The 23,283-nt window shown below is 44.0% G+C and overlaps 1 protein-coding gene across 3 annotated transcripts in view; it reads left to right on the forward strand.

Annotated features, from left to right (window-relative positions):
- LOC135912446 (dual oxidase maturation factor 2-like) overlaps nucleotides 1-23,283 on the forward strand; it is a 513,017-nt gene that overhangs the window by 255,005 nt on the left and 234,729 nt on the right. For all 3 annotated transcript variants that reach the window (XR_010567670.1, XR_011511602.1, XM_065444889.2), the window contains exons 3-4: nucleotides 9,698-9,832; nucleotides 20,708-20,770. Coding sequence is in view for 1 of the 3 variants with exons in the window: in XM_065444889.2 (XP_065300961.1) it covers nucleotides 9,698-9,832; nucleotides 20,708-20,770 (198 nt within the window). In the remaining 2 variants the exon portion in view is untranslated. The remainder of the gene's footprint in view (nucleotides 1-9,697; nucleotides 9,833-20,707; nucleotides 20,771-23,283) is intronic.

The raw sequence follows: 23,283 nt of genomic DNA on the forward strand, positions 1-23,283 counted from the left end.
ACTTGCCGCCAAACCATGCCTGCGCGTGTAAAAAGTCCGTGAGGGGGGCTGAATACCACCGCCCCTATCGCCATGTGGTACGTAAGAATGCTAGCGACTGCTTTGAGTCCATCGTTCCGTGCATGCGCCTGGCGTGCAGCGTCGACAAAGTAAAGCTAGGGCCGTGACTGCGGTGCCTACATTTTTTTACGCGACAGCGTTACAGCGTACGCTCGAAAAAAAATCAATCTGTGTCAATCACAGCTTTTTTTCACTCATTTATTTTTTAAAAAGGATTTATTCCAAGCTAGTTTCGTTAATTCGACATGATAACAACATTGAACCTTATCGGTATTTGCCGAGGAGTGAAAATTTCTTCGTTAGATCAGGAACTTGTAAAATCGGGTTTCGTTAGATCGAATTTTAACTGTATATTAACTTGCCCGAAATATAGGCTGCTGATATAATCGTTGAAAGGTTAAAGAAAATAAGGCAGAGAAAAGTAAAAGACGCAAGTCCAACGAAACTTGGGAATCTAAACGATGGGACGCTGGTGGGATTGAGCAATGGTGACACGCGTACTTCTCGCCAGTAGCTGTTAGCTGTGTGTGTCATGAGAACGAGCCATGCTTTTCGAAGAGAGATATGCGCACACAAAAGTAGTACGCATATCCAGCTACAGTAAACGAGTGCAATTGCAATCAGACTTGCCTGGAGCAGTTGAGCAGGCGGCTGATGGCTGCACGAACGCCGCCTCTTAGTACCTGCTGGGTTCGAGATATGTTGGATACGAGCGCCAAAAACCTGCATGCGGTATGGCTGCTCGCGGCTATTCGCGTTATCAGCCTGTGGATTTTGTTACGAGTGATGGGAAACGTAATTTGCGCTTTTTCTTGGCCTGCTTCGGCGCGTGCAGCGGCCGCCGCCGCTGATAAGAGAGCGAAAGTGAAACGCGGTTCCGTCTAACACATTCGTATCTGCTTGAAGCCGGAAGACTAGCAGTGTTTGAAATTGTACATTTGTGCATTAGACTATACTAAAAGAGCATAGCAGCTTGATGAAACACTTCAAGCAGCATAGAGAGTAAACGATGACACTCCGGAAACAGTAAGAGGAAGCTTTACCTTGGGGAACGCACATGAAAAAGCTGAAATTGTTTATCTGGTCTATACCATGCCGAATTTGACACGGTTTGATGAATTAAAATGAAGTGAAAATCTATAGCTGTCGGGAGCAGAGGTTGTCAACGAAAAATTTGTTTTTTTTAATTGTAGCATCTGGGGACACGTATAAAGCAAATGATACTGCATCATACGGAGCTGCAAATTACACGACTAACTTAGGAACATAATTTTTGTGTACTAAGCTTTGTAACCATTTCAGATTGGTTAATTATTCTATACATTAATTTATCCTTTTTCGATGCTCTTAACTTCGGCACTTTGCAAAGCAAAGAGATGTGTTGTGTTGCAGCGAGAAACTAAGCATTACGCATAATTTGATATTCTTCTGCACTTTCCAATGTTAACAAAATGATTTCAAAGATCTCATTGGAGTAAGTTACAATATTTTTGAAAGCACATGGGTGCTCAGTAGCCACTGAAAGTAAACGCCAAGATTCGCCCTTCGGTTAAGATTTGTTTAACTCAGCAATATTCCAAACGCGCTAAAATTTGTTAAAGTGTTAAAAATTTGTTCAACGGCAATTTCAACAAATGAAAGTGAATAGCTCGGCAGACATATATGAGGCCGTGTTTCAAGTGGGTATGACGCCCATCATTTATTAAGCCTCTCATGATAATAAAAACTAAAGATATAGTAACACGTTCACTGGATCTCATAAAGGGCAACTAAAGAAAGTATAAGTGCACCACCTGAATACATGTTTCTGTAAATCAAAATACGTCAAATGGACATTTTATGAGCTCGAGATGAGCATAAATTTCATCAATCTTATTTCTGAGGCTTTGTGCATTTAAATGAGACAAGGAAAAAACCTTTGAAATAGCTATTTTCATTTATTAACGTGTTAAGGGAGTCGCTAGTATAATACATCGTGAAGGTTAACAATAACAGCAGCAGTAAAAAAGAAACCAACTTAAGCAATTAGCTCAAGGTCTTGTTTACAGGCAATCCTTATTGCCCCTGCGCCAGCTTCTTTCCTTAGAAAGACCTTTCCATGGGAACACCACGAAAAGTGGTAGCCTTGTTCGCGTGCTCTTGATTTGGCAAGCCATAAGAGCCTTCTGTTCAGTGCCGTCAAATTATCGGAAAAGGACATGTCTTTACCACACTTCTTCACAACTTCACGCTTTGCAAGCCAATTTACAGCGCAGGAGGTCACCAATTTTATACTTCACCGTTTTCTCCTTCGTCATGGTGGTCCACGTGAACTTTTAAGCGACAGAGGCCACGCCTTCTTATCTGAAGTCATCGAACAACTGCTTGCTGAATGCGCTATTGTTCATCGTAAATGCACTGCTTATCACCCACAGACTAACGGTACCACCGAACGCTTTATTCGAACTCCCGATGACATGCTCGCCAAGTATGGTTCACCGGATCACTCTAATTGGGACTTAGTTCTTCCGTTTGTCACCTATGCCTACCACACCGCGACTCAGGCCACTACCGGATTCTCACCCTTTTACCTTCTTTACGGCCGTCATCCTTCGCACACAATCGACACCATTCTTCCCTACCGGCCGGACCCATCCAAATGCCTGCCGATCTCGGAAGCCGCCAGACACGCCGAGGAATGTCGCCAGCTGGCCCGTCGGTTTACCTCGGACGACCAGAACCGCCAAAAAGCCGTTCACGATGCCCACAACTCGACTCCCACTTCTCTCCCGGGCGCTCTCGTCTGGTTGTTAGTGCCCCACCGCACGCCTGGGCTAGCTTCCAAACTGCTTCCGAAGTACGACGGGCCATACCGCCGGGATGGGCATTGTAAAGGCTGGAGTTCACCGGCAGAGCCGTGCGGTGACGCTTTCCCGCGTTGGCACTCATGACAAGAGCGGACGAATGTTCGAACGAAATTATACATTCCCCGCCAGTAATAGCGGTGTCGAAGTCTTTCGTAGGTCTTGAAGATTCCCGCATGGCCACACTGAGGGTCGACGTGGAACGAGGAGCAGAGCTCTGCTCACAAGATTCTCGGAATGACGAGTAACCAGGTGCGTCCCTCTGGGGCTTAGTTGCGTCGATATAGTAGCTGGTCGCGAATCGCAAAATGAGGCACTTGTCGCCGAAGCGTACGTGACGCTGGAACTTTCGACGTATCCGAGAGAAGGTCGAGCAGAGATGCAGTCCAGGGATCATTACGCTGTGCAGCAGCGATAGTGTCAACGTCCAGAGAGGATAATGTGCACTCGCAGGGGGTGTCGGGACTGGCCTTCGGGGGAAGCGGTGAACAGGATAGCGCGTCAGCGTCGGAGTGCTTTCGCCCGGAACGGTACACCACGTGGATGTCGTATTCGTGGATTTGCAAGGCCCAGCGGGCAAGGCGGCCCGATGGATCTTTGAGCGTCGACAGCCAAAATAGTGCGTGGTGCGTGTAGTGCGTAGTATATATATATATATATATATATATATATATATATATATATATATAGCCACTGAGCAACCACGGCGGGTCACGTGGCACTATATATATATATATATATATATATATATATATATATATATATATATATATATATATATATATATATATATATATATATATATATATATAGTGACACGTGACCCGCCGACCCGCCGTGGTTGCTCAGTGGCTATGGTGTTGGGCTACTGAGCACGAGGTCGCGGGATCGAATCCTGGCCACGGCGGCCGCATTTCGATGGGGGCGAAATGCGAAAACACCCGTGTGCTTAGATTTAGGTGCACGTTAAAGAACCCCAGGTGGTCAAAATTTCCGGAGTCCTCAACTACGGCGTGCCTCATAATCAGAAAGTGGTTTTGGCACGTAAAACCCCAAATATTATTATTATTGACACGTGCACTTGCCTATCTATCGGGCGACCGCGTTCTCGCGTCGAAACTCGGTAAGGGCTCTGGCGGAGTGGTTCAGCGCACTCTCCGGTTATTATGCAATGCTTTGCAACTGGTGTTATCGAACCCCCGATGACGTAGAAAAGCAGTCTTTTTATCCTCGGAGAAGACTTCTCAGCTGTTGCTGCTTGCTCATGGGGAGACTTGGATTTACGTCGAAGTCTGGTTCGGGAACTATGGTCGGCGGTGTAGATGCGGAATATATGAGAGCACAGTCAATCGCCCAGTGTTCACAACACTGACCGGGAAGAGGTATAATAGCAAGTTCCTCAAAGGGACGGCATAAGACTTCTACTGCAACGTGCCACAAGCCCCGGCTTGACACAATGTGGTATCAGCGCGACGGGGCCCCAGCCCGACAGGTCACCCGCCTACGGAACAAGAACCAGCAGCGTACCGACAGCCGACATTCCAACCTCCGACGACGCTTCGTCGAGTACCAGCCCGGTGAGCGTGTTTGGGTTTGGACACCGATAAGCCGACGAGGACTTAGTGAGAAACAACTGCGACGCTATTTCAGACCGAACAAGGTTATTCGACGTATTGGCGCATGGACTATGAGGTCGTGCCAGACGGCATTTCGCATTCACAGCGGCGCCGCGCACGACCTGAAGTTGTCCATGTGGTGCGTCTTAAACCTTTTTATGCATGCTGATGAACTTCTTTTTTGTTGTTGTTGTTTCTTTGCTCATCATCATCATAATCAGCCTGGTTACGCCCACTGCAGTGCAAAAGCCTCTCCTAGACTTCTCCAACTGCCCCGGTTATGTACTAATTGTGGCCATGTCGTCCCTGCAAACATCTTAATCTCATCCGCCCACCTAACTTTCTGCCGCCCCCTGCTGTGCTTTCCTTCCCTTGGAATCCTGTCCATATCCCTTAATGGCCATCGGTTAGCTTCCCTCCTCATTGCATGTCCTGCCCATGCCCATTCTTAATTTCAACTAAGATGTCATTAACTGGCGTTTGTATCCTCACCAATTCCGCTATTTTCTTATCGCTTTACGTTACACGCATCATTCTTATTTCCATAGCTCGTTGCGTCGTCGTCAATTTAAGTAGAATGCTTTTCGTAAGCCTCCAGGTTGCTGCCCCGTACGTGAGTACTGGTATGCAGAGCTGTTATACACATTTCTCTTGAGAGATAATGACAACCTGCTGTTCATGATCTGAGAATGCCTGCCAAACGCACCCCAGCCCATTCTTATTCTTCTGATTATTTCAGTCTCATTATCCGGATCCGCGGTCACTACTTACCCTAAGTAGACGTATTCCCTTACCACTTCCACTGCCTCGCTACCTATCGTAAACTGCTGTTCTCTTCCGAGACTGTTAAACATTACTTCAGTTTTCTGCAGATTCATTTTTAGAGCCCCCCTTCGGCTTGGCCTCTCCAGGTCAGTTGAGCATGCATTGCAGTTGGTCCCCTGAGTTACTAAGCAAGGCAACATCATCAGCGAATCGCAAGTTACTAAGGTATTCTCCATTAACTTTTGTCCCCAATTCTTCCTATCCAGGTTTCTGAATACCTCCTGTAAACACGCTGTGAATAACATTGGAGAGATCGTATTTCCCTGCCCGACGCCTTTCTTTATTGGGATTTTGTTGCTTTCTTTATGGAGGACTAAGGTGGCTGTGGAGCCGCTATAGATATCTTTAAGTATTTTTACATACGGCTCGTCTACACCCTGATTCCGTAATGCCTACATGACTGCTGAGGTTTCGACAGTATCAAACGCTTTCTCGTAATCAATGAAAACTAAACTTAAGGGTTAGTTATATTCCGCACATTTCTCTATCACCTGATTGATAGTGTGAATAAGGTCTATTGTTGATTAACCTTTACGATATCATGCCCGGTCCTTTGGTTGAGAGAAGTCTAAGGTGTTCCTGATCCTATTTGCGATTACCTTAGTAAATACTTTGTAGGCAACTGATAGTAAGCTGATCGGTCTATAATTTTTCAAGTCTTTGGCGTCCCCTTTCGTATGCACTAAGATTATGTTGGCGCTCTTGCAAAATTCCGGTACGCTCGAGGTCATGAAACGTTGCGTATACTGGGTGGCCAGTTTTTCTAGAACAATCTGCCCACCATCCTTCAACAAATCCACTGTTACCTGATCCTCCCCAGCTGCCTTCCACCTTTGCATAGCTCCGAAGGGTTTCTTTTCTGCTTCCCTGGTTACTTGTGGGATTTCAAATTCCTCTAGACTATTCTCTCTTCCATTATCGTCGTGGGTGCCATCTCATTCATATTAGCTATGATATTGCCGACTGTGTCTCTTAACGCATACATCTGATTCTTGCCTATTCCTAGTTTCTTCTTCACTGCTTTTAGGCTTCCTCTGTTCCTGAGAGCCTGTTCAATTCTATGCATACTATACTTCCTTATGTCTGCTGTGCTACGCTTGTTGATTAACTTGGAAAGTTGTGCCAGTTCTATTCTAGCTGTAGGGTTAGAGGCTTTCATACATTGGCGTTTCTTGATCAGATCTTTTGTCTCCTGCGATAGCTTACTCGCATCCTGTCTAACGGAGTTACCACTGACGTTTATTGCACATCTCGTAATGATACCCATAAGATTGTCGTTCACATCTTCAACACTACAGTCCTCTTCATGAGTTAAAGCCGAATACCTGCTCTGTAGCTTAATCCGGAGTTCCTCTATTTTCCCTCTTACCGCTAACTCATTGATGGGCTTTTCATGTACCAGTTTCTTCCGTTCTCTCCTGAAGTCTAGGCTAATTCAAGTTCTTACCATCCTATGGTCACTGCCGCGCACCTTGCCGAGCACGTCCACATCTTGTATGATGTGAGGGTTAGCGCAGAGTATAAAGTCTTTCTAGTTTCATCATTCTGGCTCCTCCACGTCCAGTTTCGGCTATCCCGCTTGCGGAAGAAGGTATTCATTATCCGCATATTATTCTGTTCTGAAATGTCTACTAATAACTCTCCCCTGCTATTCCTAGTGCATATGCCATATTCCCCCACTGACTTGTCTCCAGCCTGCTTCTTGCCTACCTTGGCATTGAAGGCGCCCATCAGTATAGTGTATTTTGTTTTCACTCTACCCATCGCCGATGCCATGTCTTCATAGAAGCTTTCGACATCCTGGTAATCATGACTGGATGTAGGGGCGTAGATCTTTACGACCTTCAATTTGTGCCTCTTATTAAGTTTCACAACAACACCTGCCACCCTCTCGTGCAGGGTGCAGTGGTTGGGTAGAGGTAGAGCATCCGCCTCGCGTGCAAGGGGACTGTGGTTCAAATCCCGGTGACGCGCAATTTTCCACCGGATAAAAGAAAAAAAATCCGCGTGTTGATCAAATTTCATAAATAGACCTGGAGTGTGGCCTGATCCCGGTGACCAGAACCGGTAACGCACTTCCTCACCAGAGCAGGATTGGCCAGCCTGGTGCAGCAGTTGGCCACAACCTCCTATATGAATACAAAAACTAAACCCCGGCTCCTCACTCCGCAGCAGCTGCGAAGCAACTGACCACAGCGGTGGTCAGACCTGCGACGCAGCAGAGGGTGCTAGAATCCCTGGATCCGGACCGGCCGCCATTGGAATCAGAACCTGGCAACGTTTAATGCTAGGACGTTATCTAGTGAGGCGAGTCTGGCAGTGCTATTGGAGGAATTGGAGGACAGTAAATTGGACATAATAACGCTCAGTGAAGTTAGGAGAAGAAATGAAGCATATGCAGTGCTAAAAAGCGGGCACGTCCTGTGCTACCGGGGCTTAGCGGAGAGACGAGAACTAGGAGTCAGATTCCTGATTAATAAGGATATAGCTGGTAACATACAGAAATTCTACAGCATTCACAAAAGGGTGGCAGGTCTTGTGAAAATGTCTCTTTGCTACGGGTGTTTGTTTTTATTACTTTCGTTTGTTTGCAGGATCGAGTCGATGCTTTTCTTTAAGAGGGGGGCGGTATTGACACATGCACTTGCCTATCTTTATCGGGCGACCACGTTTCGCCGTCTAACAAACGTTATCGCACAGCGCGGGACGCGCGTGCATGTATCGGAAGTTTCTGGAATGTTATCGATGCTTCTATCCGCTGTCTGTTGTCGCCGAACCATGTGTTATCTGATTTCATCGCGTGACGCGAATGGTGTAAAACTTTGTGAAAGACACGCGGGTCTTGAACATTTCACGACAGCTGTATAAAAGCCGACGCGCTTGAGTGGCTCATCAAAGTTTCCACGATCGCCGAGTGTGATCGCCGATATGGTCGTACTTTTGAGTGTGGCCTGCTTTTGAGGGCACAAGTTCGCCCAATAAAACGCTAACTTCTATAATTACAGCTTTGCTGCCTTCTTAACCATTACTCCTATGTGACTATATATATATATATATATATATATATATATATATATATATATATATATAGTGTGTGTGTGTACGGCTCGGAGCATCGTTTTGGAATTTGGCAGGTATGAGGTGATTGTGTGTCACACTGACGAAAGCGAGCGCGCTTGTGTCCCATAATCAAAGAATTTTATATTTGGCTCAAAACGCGGAGCAAGGTTGTGGAAGGGGGGGAGGGGACTCGATGGTGCAACAGTAACCAACCCGTGTACCCTGACGTAACAGAAATTCGCGCAGAAAGAGTTATTTTGCTTGGATACAACATTGTATAACCTGAAAATGTATTTTATCGAATTATGCTAGCTTCTTTGAGTGAGAGAGTAATTTATTTCTTGTTTCTAGCTAGCGCATGTCCAAAAGTGCCGCCGCCTTGTGCAAATGAACGGAATCGCGTTGAGCGGAGTGGCGCATTGACACATTACATCCGATATAGCCATCGCGTCCAGTAAAGAGGTGTCGGCGTCCATAGAAAGTTTTAGAATCAGGCTACGCAAGTCTAAAAATTCAGTTTTAAAAATTTCTGCTCCCTTTTGAGAGACGCCACTCCACATTTACGCACTTGAAGGGGTAGGCATCATTCTGCTCTACAAAATAGAAGGTCCTTGAAAAACGGTAGACTGTCCCTTACAACACACCATTTGATGTTGACTAAAACTTCGCTTCACATACATTTAAACATGTGCGTTTCATCTGCATATTCTTTATGCTCCTGTATGACGGCCAAACAAGAGAAATTGCACAGTCGTTTTGTCTTTACTTCTGCCGGAAAGCTTTATGCAGAAGTAAAGTGAGCTGCACTGAAATATGAAGCAAAGAACCTTTTTGAAGTTATATTTCTCTTTCCTTGCGCTCACCTATGAAGTCCTTATGCCTTTTCTTTATAACCTTCGTTACTGTTCTCATTTCCAAACATCCTGCAAATTAATTACCATTCGTTTGTTCGAAGGAAGGGATCAGCGACGAAATTCTGAATTCATGGATCTCGTTGTCTTGTAATGACGGGTAGAAGCCGTCATGGAGAGGCTGGAAGCACATCATTGATCCTGCACCGTTATTACGATAATATGAGAAACTACATATTTTCCTTCGTACCAGCTTTGCTGCTGTTCGACCTAAATCGCCAGATGTGGTTGTCACATGCAAGCCACTCCACAGAACTCACTCCCGCGCGCTACTCTCAAACTGCCACTTTCCCGTCTCACTGTGTGGGCTTGGCGAACGCGCGCTGCGTCAGCGGATCTGTGGATGAACCAAGCACTGACAAGCCGCCGTCTTTTTTTTCAGCCTGCATCTATGGCAGCGATTGGCACGTGGCCAGCGCCGTGGTGTCTAGTCCGTACCGTGCTTTCTCGGCTGACCGCATTTCCGCCCGGGTCGGCGTCCACATAGGACTCAACAGTGTCAACATCACTCTTCGCGGTGAGTTGCAAAATGTGGCTTATAGTCCGTAAGTGCTAGTCCACTAAAATGGAAATGCATGACAGGTGAATGACAGCGCTTACAAGGCAATGCAGAAGAAAGAGGAAACACAGACTTTCAATTGATTCCGTGTATGTATTTTAGTACGACTCCTTAAACGCTTATTCAAAAGACATCCCCACCTGAAAAAAAAAGAATAACGCTCGAAATACCCTTATTCATGGTGACATTCGTACGCCACTAGAAAGCTCAAGCTCGCTCAGCGAGCAAACGTTCAGTGACCACCTTTAGAGCGCAAGGAATCCTATACTAGCCATGAAAGGTAGGTGACCGAAATTGTTCGAAAGCAGTAAGGCTGTAATTTCCTGTTCGGATACTCTTGCTTATTATTGCCTTCATTCTGTGGAGACGTGTATACGTGCTACGCAGGAGATGAGTTAAACCCGGATAGGAAACAGATTAAAAAACTCGCAGTAAAGTGCATGAAGTGCAGTGAAGGACATTCTCTAGTATTTTGCAAGAAGACAAAGTTAAGAAACTTTATTTAACTACCTGTATGATGTGTTTCTTTGTGAAGTGAAACAATGTAAACCAGAACTAGTGACACTACAGTGCTCGCGCATATGAAGAAGAGCGATAAATAACTGTAATAATGAAATACATACCAGCTCAGAGTTTTTTTTTTTTCAAAAGCATTCGGTATATTATCAAGACCGCCTGAGGAGTTCGTGTTAACTATCAAGACGCACGATAGCACACCTTCTTAGGGTAATGAAAAAAATTCCCTAAAGACCACATAAACAGACACCGCACCGGTTTAAACCGGCGAAAAGACCGAATGAAATAAAATTTATCGCAAGCCATCACTGCCAGGTTGATGACTGACGAAATTGCGCCTTCGTACGCTCCCAGCCCCTCGAGCCAAGTCGCCCGCTACATAGTGTCTCCGTAAAATCATGGTTCCCTTTTGACCGGTCACAGAAAAGCAACAAAATGAGAGAGAAATCTGAAATCTTCAACAAATAAAAGGTAAACTCTCCGTAGTGCAAGGGCGTGTGCACACAGGTGATGACGCAGCTGCACCACGAACTGCGCATCAGCCCACGCCAGTGTGGAAGGTACAGAAGAATGTTTAGTGTGTGTTGTGTGGCTTGCTAAATTGAAATCAGTGACCAAAGTACAACGTGAATTTGGAGAGTTTTTCTTTTACTTGGTGAATATTTCACATTTCTATCTTGTATCGTTGAATTCTTGTTGCCCCTCAAAAGTGCACCATGAATTTACGGACACACCCTAGTTTTCTGCAGTAATCGCACTAGATGGTGCTCTATACGGGAGCTGCAAGCATGGAAATCGCAGCATAACAATGGAGGTGGTTGGTATGCATGTATTTCCCTAAACTTCGTCTTTCTCTCTTCAAACAGTCCTGTCACTGTGCAAATTGCTCGTTTGCAAAACATATTGCGTCACCAATTCTCTGGGATTAGGCATGTGCATAGAGTGTTCTTGCGTACCGGATTTTAAGGCAAGGCGTTTCCTGAAAATTTGGCGCAATGTGTAATGGCTACTGGTGTATACTGCTATCCTGTCAAATGGCTTGCGCACAAAAAAAATTACCCGCCCGATGCTGTGATCGAACCTGGGCTGCCCAGCACAGGAGCCGGTTGCTCTAATCAAGAGAACACAATTGCACCTTACGCGCTAGGTTAGATGCCCCATTATTCAAAGTCGGCGAGATTATGTTTGCCTTTGGGAGGTAAGCGAGCGCCTGAGGAGGAAGGCTGAGCTTGAAGAGAGGGAGACAGTAAGATTTTATTGAGCGAAAAGGAAAGTGGTGCTAGGAGCCGGTCCCTATTCCAAGACTCCCCAGGAGGCACGAGCCACTCGCCGCACCTGGTGGAGGAGACCCCTCTGGGTCTTCAGGTCCGTGCCGGCGAGGATGGTCTCTCACTGCTCCCTATTTTTGATTTTGATCTCAACAGGGAGGAATTCCATTTTGGTGGCATGCTCGTGCATTCCTATGTTACGTGGACGAGAGTTGGCTTCCACCCGCACTACGGGCAGTGGCCGCGATAGACTCTAGGCCAGATGGATGTCACGTACAGCCCGAGGTGCGGGTAGGTCGTCCGCTCCGCTCTAACTCGGGTGGGGCAACGCGTATGCTATGCGTTCCAAGGTGCAAGGATGCCGCGGCAAAGGATCGGATCGGGGTGCCTCGGGCTGCGCTCTTGCTCGGCAAGCCGTAACAAGAGCCCTTTCGGCGCCCACAACCCCCGCGTGGTCCGGGCGCCAGATGACACTGTGCGTTTCCCGGAACGTGCGACCTAGTATGTGTAGGGCACACGATGGTACTCTGCCTTGCATCAACAGGCGACAAGCCACCTGTGAGTCCGTGATGATCACAGAAGGCTGGCTGGCTGAGTCTTTTGCCCCAATTGCCATTGCAACGGCGGTTGTCTCCACGTACCTATGGATTTGGTCCTAATTGTAGCACCAATTTGGGTTTTCGATTGGTGTGTCGGGCTTGCAGCCACTATTATAAGGCCACTTGGCCACGGAGTTCCATCTCTGTGCAATGCATCACCAGAATTCAGTTCCAAATCCTTTTTGAATTAGTGTGTCCCATCCTTGCGGGGACCTTGGTGGTGAACATAGCTCATGTATTGGGGAATCGGGGCCACTATGAGGTTTTCGCGCATCGTTCGATGTAAACGATTAAGTCTTCCTCGCAGTATTGCGGACATACGGGGTAGCACACTCTTTCTAGCAGGATTATACCGGTTGGGGATAAGCTTAGGTGTCCTCTTTACGATATGAATAGCGCTGCCTTTATTTATTCGAAGGTGCTGTATACTCCCAATGCGTTTAGTTTCGCCGTGGAGGCGCCCATAGGGAGTCCGTTGGTAGCTTTGTAGTCGGTTCTTACAAGGGCATGTATCTGCTTCAGTTCCATTTTACACCATTGCTGGTAAAGGAAGCTGTATGTAATGCGACTGATGATGAAGGCATGAACAAGTCTGAAAGTTGCGGGCTCACTAAAGCCGCTACGATGCTTCGTTATTCTTCGTATCAATTTAGAGAGTTCACTGTTGTTCGCAGAGCTGTGATTGTTTTATTTGCGCGTCTGTTACTTTGAACCCGAGTACCAAGTATACGCATTGTTTGTGCCTCTTTGAGCTCTTCTCCGTCGAGCCGGTGCGAGAATCGTGCTTTGCAGTGTCCTCTGCCGTGAATTCTGATGAATTCAGATTTCGCCGGCGCGCAAGCCATTACGCTCTTTACTGAAAAAATGGTGTGCCGTTTGTATAACCTCTTGTAGCACGCTTTCTTTGTGTCGCAGGGATCCTTGTGTTACCCAAATCGCGATATTATCTGCGTAAAGCGCGAATTGTACGTCCCGCATTTGTTCCGGTTCTTTAGTTAACCTGTTCATGCTCATATTGAAGAGCAAAGGGGAAAGTAGTGAGCCTTCAAGAGTTCCACGATTGGGCATCCTGAGAGTTTCAGATCGAACATCTCCTAGCCCTATTGTAGCTTTTCGGCCCGTTAAGAAGGAGCGAATGTAGTTGCAGGTTTTTTCTCCACACGCCGTATTGCTTAGTTCTTGCAAAATAAAGTCGTGTTCCATGGTGTAAAAGGCGCTTTTCAAATGTAGTGCCACCACTACGTGTTCTGCCCCTGTTGGCATGTAGTTGATCACCTCGCCATGTAGTCTTACAAATTTGTCTTGCGTGGATAAATGCTGCCTAAAACCGTACATGTTGTCAGACAGGTAGCCGTTTCCTTCTAGGTGGTTAGTTAATTTACTTAGTATGACTTTTTCAAATAGTTTTCCTAGACATGAGGTGAGAGATACGGAGCCCAGGCTTTGCAGGCCATGGGCTTTTCCGACCTTCGGCATAAGAATATGGACAATTCCTGCCGTTGCATCGGCAGTGTTACTGTGGCCTTTCCAGATTTTCTAGATGCTCTTCACTAAGGTTTTGTAGCATTGCATAAGCTAGTTTTTGTGGTCCGGGGGTGGTGTTCCGTCTTGCGGATTGCTGCGAAAAGTCCGGTCTTCGAAAGCGTCTAGCTTCCCATTTGCGGGGTGATTGTAATTCAGTTTGACTGGAGCCACGGTTTCCGAGCCGACGTAGTTCTCCCGAAGCAAGTTTTTGAGTCCTTTGTTCGAGCCCTTGAACTTCCCGGCAAGCGTAATTAGTTTCCTGTTGGTGACCGTTTTCGCAACCTCCGGCTCCAGCATGCTTGGAAATATTGGCCATGTTTTGACTGTTGTTGGATGTGCCTCTGACGGAGTCGCAAAACTGTACCCACGTTTCGGTTTCCAGTTTTCTAGCATAGTTTGCCTTTTCAGTTATTTCTGCTATTTTCATTCTGAGTTTCCGAGTTAGTATCTGCCTTTTGCACATCCTAGTAGGCCCCCGCATGCCATCTCATAGTTGCCGGAGAAGGGCTACAATTATGGAGTTTTACGTGCTAAGGCTGATTTGCTTAGAAGTGCTGCCGTGAGCCTCCAGAATGTGAGCAGCCCACTCTTCTGCGTTATCGAGCCAGCTGTCGCAGAAGGCAATGTTTCGCTAAATCGACCAGTCCGTGGTTGTTACTGCAATGCCAGTACCATATTTTGAGTCGGTCTGTTATGCATGTTAGGCTACCGGCCATTGTCCTCGCTTTCACTTGTGTTTAATTGACGACGCCGTCTGCTCGACCCGGGCTTACGCTCCTACTTTTACGTGCCGTTTGTTTAAATCTTACAATTGATTCGTTCGGTTAGCTTTTAATGTTTGGAATTCTAGGTAAAGCTGCTTTTCGAATTTCTGCATGCTTTGCGTTTGTTGCGAGATTTGCGCCAGTGCGTTTTCTATCGGTGTTTCTTCATGTCCTTGTTTTATTCATGCTGTTCAATGTCAGTTCAGAACTTTGCGAGCGTTGGCGTTCTTTTAAGAACGCCAACGCACGTTTGATTTTGTTCAGGTTCTCTCTTAGGAGTTCGTTCTCGGCTATTATTTTTTTACATTCTGGATTAATTTTATGGAAACAGCGGGGGTTACCACCTTCGGCCAGCTTATCTTTGCTTTGTCGAATGTTTTCGAGTCCTCCACCCTGTGTTCGGGAGTCTCGGGTTGCGGAGCCCTAAGGGAGGGGGATTGGGAGATGGGAGGGTCTGGGTGTTAATTTCTTCTTGATTTTTTTATTTATGGTACCCTCAAGGCGCGGAGGCATTACAGAGGGGAGTGGGAAAACGGGAAGTATAACAATAAAGTATGGAAAATGAACAATGCAGCGTGTTAGTATTTACTAATTATACAATACTATGTAATATCTTGCCCAATATTTGTATGTACGACAGACAATGTAAACAAAGAAGCATCTTGATAATTGCTGTTAGTACAATGTTAACCAGTGTCGTCCTTACTCGCTTGTAAGTGCGGAAAGTAAATGAAGTAACATGTTAGTAATTCCTAATTATACAATATTAGCTAATGCCTTACGAAACAGTTTGTGGTCGACAATAGATACAATTTGACAGGGAAGGTAGTTCCACTGCCGTGATGATCTGGGAAAAAAATATTGACTGAAAGTGCTGGTTTTGCATGTTTGAAGGCCGACCTCATGGCGGTGACCGATGCGGCTCGATAGGTAATGAGGCTGAGAAATGAAGTTACTGTGAAGGGAGGAATGATAATAAAATTTGTGAAACAGTGTCAAACGTGCTATTGTTCTACGAGATGCAAGTGCTGGAAGAGATAGATTGTCCTTCATTGATGTTATGCTAGCGGTGTGGTTATAATTTCAAAGTATGAATCGGACTGAGTTATTTTGGACAAGCTCGAGTGAAGAAATAAGGTTTTCATGGTATGGGTCCCACACAGCTGCAGCGTATTCTAATTAAGGACGCACTAATGATTGGTAATGTAGTAATTTTAGGGATGGTGGTGCTTTGGAAAACTTGCGGCGTAAGTAACGGAGCATGCAGTTAGCTTTAATTATTATGTAGTCAGTGTGAATGTTCCTGGTTAGTTTTGCTGTTATAAGAACTCCTACGTATTTGTATGAGGAACTTTATTTAGATAGTAAGTAGGAAGAGTACTGGTGTTCCTCTGAATGCGCATACCGTTACATTTATTAACATTAAGTTCCATAAGCCAAGTGTTACACCAATCAATCACATAGTCCAAGTAAGACTGAAGAGCGTTAGTGTCGCCGTTAGTAATTATTTCACGATATATCACGCAATCGTCAGCAAACAAGTGAATTTGAGATGTCAATGAAGAAGGTAGGTCATTGATATAAATCAGGAAAGTAGGGGCCCTAGTTCTGATTCCTGAGGCACACCAGAACGAACCTCAGTCAATGATGAATCATAATTATTTGCAGTAACAAATTGATGACGGTTAGTAAGAAAACACTCAATCCATTTCAGCAGGTTACTGTCAAGGTTTAAAAGACCCAGCTTGAATAGCAGCAGTTGGTGGCAAACCTTGAATGCTTTCATAAAGTTTAAAAATACACAGTCGGCACACGAGGCGTGGTCTAAAATACAGTTTAATATACGAGTGAAAGATATTAGTTGGGTTTCACATGAGAATGTTTTGCGAAAATCATGTTGAGCAGAGGTGAAAATGAGTTCGAGTCAAGAAAGTTAACGAGATTAGTAAATATAACATGTTCAAGAAGTTTGCAACAGGTGCTGGTAAGCGAAATCGGGCGGTAATTCAGGGGTGAGCTTTTGTTACCAGGCTTATGCAATGGAACCACCTTCCTTATTTTCCATTGAGCAGGCAGAGTACAGGTGTTTACTGATTGCTGGAAAATATTAGCAAGTATTACAGAACAGTATGAGTGAGTGTTTTTCAAAAATTTACTGTTAATGGTGGCATAACCGGGAGCTGAGTTTAAAGGCATATCATCAATCAGCCTAGCAATACCTGAAAAGTCAAGAGCTATGGGTTGCATAATGAGATAGTTGTAGTGTTCTGTGTTTAGTAGATCAATGTTCGATGATATGGAAAAATTATTTGCAAATGATTCACCGAGAATTTTTGCGCAAGCTTCACTTGGAATAACTTCACCTGACCCGTCTTTCAAAGTGATCGAGCTATCAGAAGACGGGTTGATGACGCGCCAAAACTTTCGGATATCTGTCGTAAGCATGTCAGGTAATGTATGGGATAAGTAATTGTCTTTAGCATTTTTAGTGCAGTTAAGTACAGATGATTGGCAACGTTATAGGTTTTCCAAGTTGTTTCACTTGCAGATGATTTAGCGAAGCGATAGAGACGTTTTTTTCTGTTAGATAGGCGCTTTATATAAGAGTTGTACCAAGGGGATTGAGGATTAGAAGTGATGATGCGATTAGGAATGAACTATTCAGCTAATAGGCGTATTCGGTCTACAAATATATACCAATTTGACTGGACCGTACAGTTCTCAAGATCAACAAAAAATGTTTGAATACATGACGATAGTTCATTGTTAACGGCTTCAAAGTTGGCTTTCTTGTTCTCGCGTATTACTTTCTTAACTTTTGTCCTTTTGGGATAGCAGATTTTTAAACCGAATGTCAGTAAGGTATGGTCGCTAATATCAGGTAGATATGTTATAGAGGAAGCAAGTTCTGGTCGATTAGTTAGGATTGAATCGAGCGTGTTAGCGGTTCTGATTGATGATCTGGTAGGCTGAGTCACAAGTTGGGAAATTGAAAACAGGGAACACATTTCACAGAAATCTTTAGCCTTAACGGAAAAAGGCTTTATGGTGGGTGGATGCGTATTCTATATTAATTTGGGAAAATTAAAATTGTCCAGTAGGAATAACGGTGTTGTAGGAAAACGGGAAAAAATTAGATTAATAGCAACGTGTACCTGTTCAGCGAAAGTGGTAGATGACGAGGGTGAGCGGTAGCAAACGCCGAGGATTATCTCTGTGTGACCGAGAATTAGGCAAGCCCACGTGGTTTCAAGTTCAGTGTTAATATCCGTAGTAAATGATGGAATATCTTTAGAAATTGCAAAAAAGACGCCTCCTTCTCGACGTGCAGATCGGTCAAAGCAGTAGACAGCGAAATTGCCGGCAACAGGAAGTATCATAATCACGCACATGTCCAGGAAGGGAAGCCAAGTTTCTGTCAAGGCAATCATTTTTGTATCGCACGTGTCGATTGCCGAAGATACAGAATGAAATTTATTCACAAGACTTCTTATATTTGTAAAACTAATAGGCAAGTAAGGTAAAGCATTTTGTGACGTTAGGCCACTAGCCCTTACGCTTCCCTATTGTAACGCACGTAGTGGAGCCGAAAGATTCTGTAATGGGCCAGATGCACTCTGCGCTCTTTCACGGATGCTATCGGTAGACGCGTCATAAATATAACATTTATTGTTCAGAAACAATTTATTGTAGCGGAGATTGAAGTTGGGGGAACCGGGGTGACTGGTACCGAACTCGATTAACTTTTTGCGAGCAACGCGGGTGGGAACCGAGAAGTCTTCGCTAATTGTAAGGTTATTTTGTTTGAACTGATCGCGCAGCGCGAACACTTGCTCCCCGGTTTTCGAATGGGAAAACTTTGCAACTATGGGGCGACACTTGTTAGGATCGAAAGGGCCGAGGCGATGTGCGCGATGGAGGGCGTCATCTTGAAGTGTATCGCAGAATGATTTAATCGTTGATATTAACTCGGTCTCGGTTCCTTGCCATGATTCTTTTGTCGCGAAATATTAGGTTATCACGGCGCGATCTGTCTTCAAAGTCAACGAGGCGTAAGTCAAGCGATTCCAAGCGACAGGTCGTACTATTTACCTTCTCATTTACTTCTGAGATTTCTTTGGTTACGTGGTCGATGTTTTTAAATTTTTCTTCAAGTAAATCTAAGCGATTTTGCAGACCAGTAATTTTTGTTTCAATGTTTTTCTGGCCATATTTGATTGACTTTACGTCAGCAGCTAGTTCGGATTGTGTTTTGTAATTTTGAAGTGATCGAGTGAGAAGATTATTACGCAGAATAGAAAGTTTTTAAAGAATCTGAAAATTTGGGTGGAGTCAGTAAAAACAGACAGACGGGCAATGAGTTAAAAATTTTGCTGATGGCAGAGATGGTGGTAATTAGCGTAAAGCTAAGGCAATTGCCAACAATTCCACCTGAAGGCGTGAAGGCGTGAATTCAGATAGGCGAATCGAAAAAGACCAATTGCGATGCGGTGATACAATGCGCACACCTGCCTTTTCTTCACAGACTGAAGCATCGGTTGTTATAGCGGTCTTTGTATCCAGGTGTGCAATGTGTTCATCCAGAATACTATTGAGATATTGATAGAGAAGATGTTTACCATCATTTGGAAAAAAATATCATCAAAGTCAGTTTTAGCATCTGGAACCGAGGAATTTACTAAAGCCACCTCGCGTAGAAGAATGGCTTATTGAGTCCAATAGTTTTTGAGCGAGAACAATTTGTTGGCAACGTGAGTGATACTACAGTGAGTTAAAAAATGAGACCGGTTCATTAATGAAAACATATTGTGATCTCCTCTATGGTGATTCGTGTATCTTTAGAAAGGTTTGTACTGTTAGGATTTGAAATCACATGAGAAGAGAAGGCAGACGCGCTTCTTCATACAGGATATCGTTAACGACAAATTTAGGAAGCCCTAGACTTAAGCGTATAGCCTCTCGTTCTTATAGGATCAGAAGCCGAATTTCGTAGACACGTCCGCCAGAAAACAAAGCGCAGCCAAACTCCATTATCGGGCGACCATACATAAAATAGATCACAATGAAAATATGCTGATGCAGCCCTGATCTAATGCTGCTGAGTCTACGCTGTATTGTCCTTGTTACTCGTCGTCTGGTGTTCGTTCGTGCTTGGAACATATTAGACAGTGCAATACCAACTAGCCCAAACTTTCATCCTTCCAAGTTTCTTTGCAACTTCATCCAGTTTTAACAACAAGCAAGCAGACAAGTGCAAGTAAAAAAGTTGAAACGACAATAGGCGCAGCGGAAACTTCCAATTGTTTAATATATTTTACAAACTTCTCTGTGCATTAACTGCCCATAACGTAAGTGCAGTAACTGAGCATGTGTTGGTGGGCTAGTTGGTTAAGCATCATTACAAAGACGGCGCCGAACACAGATTGACAACGCGAATGACAGATTGAACGCGAATGACAGATTACATAGCATAGATATAAGATGGAAAATCAGCTCTCCTGTCATATAAGTGCGCATTGTAAGGCTCACAAGTGCATCCCAGATTTCGGTAGAACCAGTGTTCTGTACAGAGCTGACCATCAACTCACAAGGGAGATATTGGAAGCGCTTGAGAGAAAAAAGCACGGACTTGAATGTATCAGTGAAGCCTCAGTTTCGCTTTCGACAAAGGAACTGGCATATCTTGAGAGTGACTCTTGAAATGTTATTCTGTATCTTCGCTTCCTTGTGCGATGCAGATGACTGCCCTGTTTAGTTCTTGTTGTTTTTTGACAGCAGCTATATATTGCTATGTCAAGAAATAAAACACTCAGTTGTTAGTGCGCCTACGTGCTGTCTCGTGTTCCCCTTCTTCGTGTGTCGTTTTGTTCGGCTCCGTCTTTGTAATAAGTGCAGTGTTGGCCTCAAAACGATCTGCCTAATCTCCGCAACTGTTAAAGTGCGCTTTAGTTTACCTTGTAATATTCCAATGTGTTTTTTCATAACGTCTTGCCAACACAATTAATAAATATCAGAATATTCATCAAACCTGTAAGCACCGGCTCTGCATTCACTCTCAAAGACTAACCTACGAGGTGCCTAGGCTCCTCGTAGAGGGCATACCCCTCTACTTTTTTTTTCCTGTTTCATCTAGCTTCATTTCTGTCGTTTTGTTTTTTGCAGCTATGCCAAGGTACAGCAAGAAAGAAGAGATCAACTTCAATGAGAGGTTCACGTGGCTTGGACGTAAGTTTCACCATTTAATTTACCTCACAACGTCGGAAGTCTGCGCCAATGTTTGTGTGGTTTCAAACGAATGCCGTTTTCTTTTTCCTTATCTCACCAACGGCAGCGAATAAGGTATAAAAACGGCTAGCTGGTCATCCATATTCAAGCGACTACAGTACAGAAACAGGCGAAGGAACAGACACAGCGTTTGCGTCTGCTATGCGTGCATACATGCGTAAATGAACGAATGTATGAATGAAAGAATTTTACTTTTCTTTCGTGGGAATACATGAGACATGACCATAACAAAGAGCCATTAAACGTGGCTTGAATATGTTTGAGGCCCGACGACAGGCGCGGCAAACAGCAGTACAGCATCGTAGTACCTGCACTCTTAAGAAGGAAAAAAAAACAAACAAAAATGAAGATCTCTGCGCCCATCATACAAATGAGCTCACGATCGCCACACTATGCACAGACAAAACAAATGCACTAAAGACAGAAAGCTTATACACGCTAAGATTGTATTTAAATATTAGGACGCTGAACAATTCAACTAAAATGGTTCGTAGGCTCTTCCACATCTGTACCAACATGAACAATGTTTTTCTTTACATATATTTCATTTACATTTGCAGTACTGACACTTCCCATTCATACCAAAACAGGCGCGCATACTATGGGTGCACAATGCAAGTAACACATTAGATAAGCACATACGTGATGGAAAAAATCACTTGAACATTGCATACGCTTAGCAATAGCTGAATAAGAACAATGCATAGAAATAATAATAAATCACATCGCATCAAAAAATACCAGTCGTGCTGGTGTGTTACGTAGAACAATTCCAAGGGTTATGAGTTTTTGTTTAGAGCCTCCAATCTTATACAAAACCCAGACAAAGTTAGTTCTTGTTATAACGTGATCTTATCAATTCAAATCAAATGAAATGTTTATTGGACATTATGTGTACGATCTCAGGAGCATGGAAAAAAGCCATAAAAGATGGCTTGGCAGGGCATGTGCTCCCTACAAGGTATGTGCACATTTACAAAAGTATGCCTAAAACAAATCAAATAATTTATATACAATTTAAAACAATGTCGCATCACTAATCAAATATGCGCAAGGAACAACTGTCAATTAGTCTACGCATGATGAATGCAAATAAAAAATTCCTAACGGTTGGACAGCTTGACCAAACTAATGTACAACAAATATGCTTCCTTGCTTCCCATCCCACTACAGTGGCACCGCAAATATAAAAAAGGTAAAGGAAAGTTGTGCTCAATTTCACAGGTGCAAAGGATACCACACAAAAAGAAATATTACTGTTTTTTGAGTTCAGCAATGTTGGTAGCACAAAAGATAACTCCTGGTGTGCGTAGTTTATTCGTCTATGCGCAACATACCATCTCTTGGAGTTTGTGGGATATCTGGTAGATAAACTTAATTTTGATAGCTTCGGTATGAACTTATTACATTTCTTCATTTCTATGTTGCGTTGCTTAAGTAGCGTGACAGTGCGAATTGAATGAGTGTTGTGGACGCCAAGGCTCAGGAAAAGAGGTTCCGCACCGTAAGCAGAGCTGGAAGCATCACGAACGGCTTTCTTCTGCGGCAGATATAGTTTCCTGATATTAGTTTGTGGTGTATTTCCTTAGGCTTGAAAGGAGTCGTTAAGATGTGACAGGAAAGGAAAATTGTCAATCACTAATTTTACCTTCGTCGGTAAAAAAGAAACGTAGTTTATTTAGTACTCCAACAGTCCGTGCGAGTTTTTTTTTTAACCTAATATAAATGCTCTGTTCATTTTACATGCTCTTCAAATATGACACCGAGCAGTTTTAGCTGAGTTGACAATGTCAATGATGAAGCCACTGATTTGAAGATGCCTTGAGTGTTTCTCACCTGACTTTTCGGCCGGAAATGTACGGCCTTTGTTTTAGTGCTGTCTAGAACAAGGCAAATCACGGTACTCTTCTCGCTTAGCCGGCTAGAACACGGTTGGCGTAATCTGTCAGATTTTCAATGAGGTGTAAATATCACGTTCTCGTCATCTGTATACATGATAAGGTGAGTTGATTCCTCCATGCTTACAATTTCACTGATGTAAATATTAGATAACAGAGGTCCAAGGATGCTTCCTTACGGTACGCTAGGCTTGCTGCTTGGATGCGAAACGTTGCGTTATCTCTGACAATTTTCTGGAATCGACATTTGCGGGATATGTCAATTTAAGCAGAGGAGCAATGCCACTGAAACCGTAGTGACGTTATATATATATATATATATATATATATATATATATATATATATATATATATATATATATATATATATATATATATATATATATATATATATATATATATATAGTGCAGTGTGGATGATGCGAGCACATGCCTTAGACACGTCTACGATGACCCCAAGACGTCGTAATCTGTCTTCTATCGCCTGTCGAATTACTTCCTTATGTGGTAAAGGCACCGCCTCAGTTCGTAAGCCCTTCCTGAAACCAAATTGTG

Source organism: Dermacentor albipictus, chromosome 1 (genome assembly GCF_038994185.2).
Source record: "Dermacentor albipictus isolate Rhodes 1998 colony chromosome 1, USDA_Dalb.pri_finalv2, whole genome shotgun sequence".
Lineage (NCBI taxonomy): Eukaryota > Metazoa > Arthropoda > Arachnida > Ixodida > Ixodidae > Dermacentor > Dermacentor albipictus.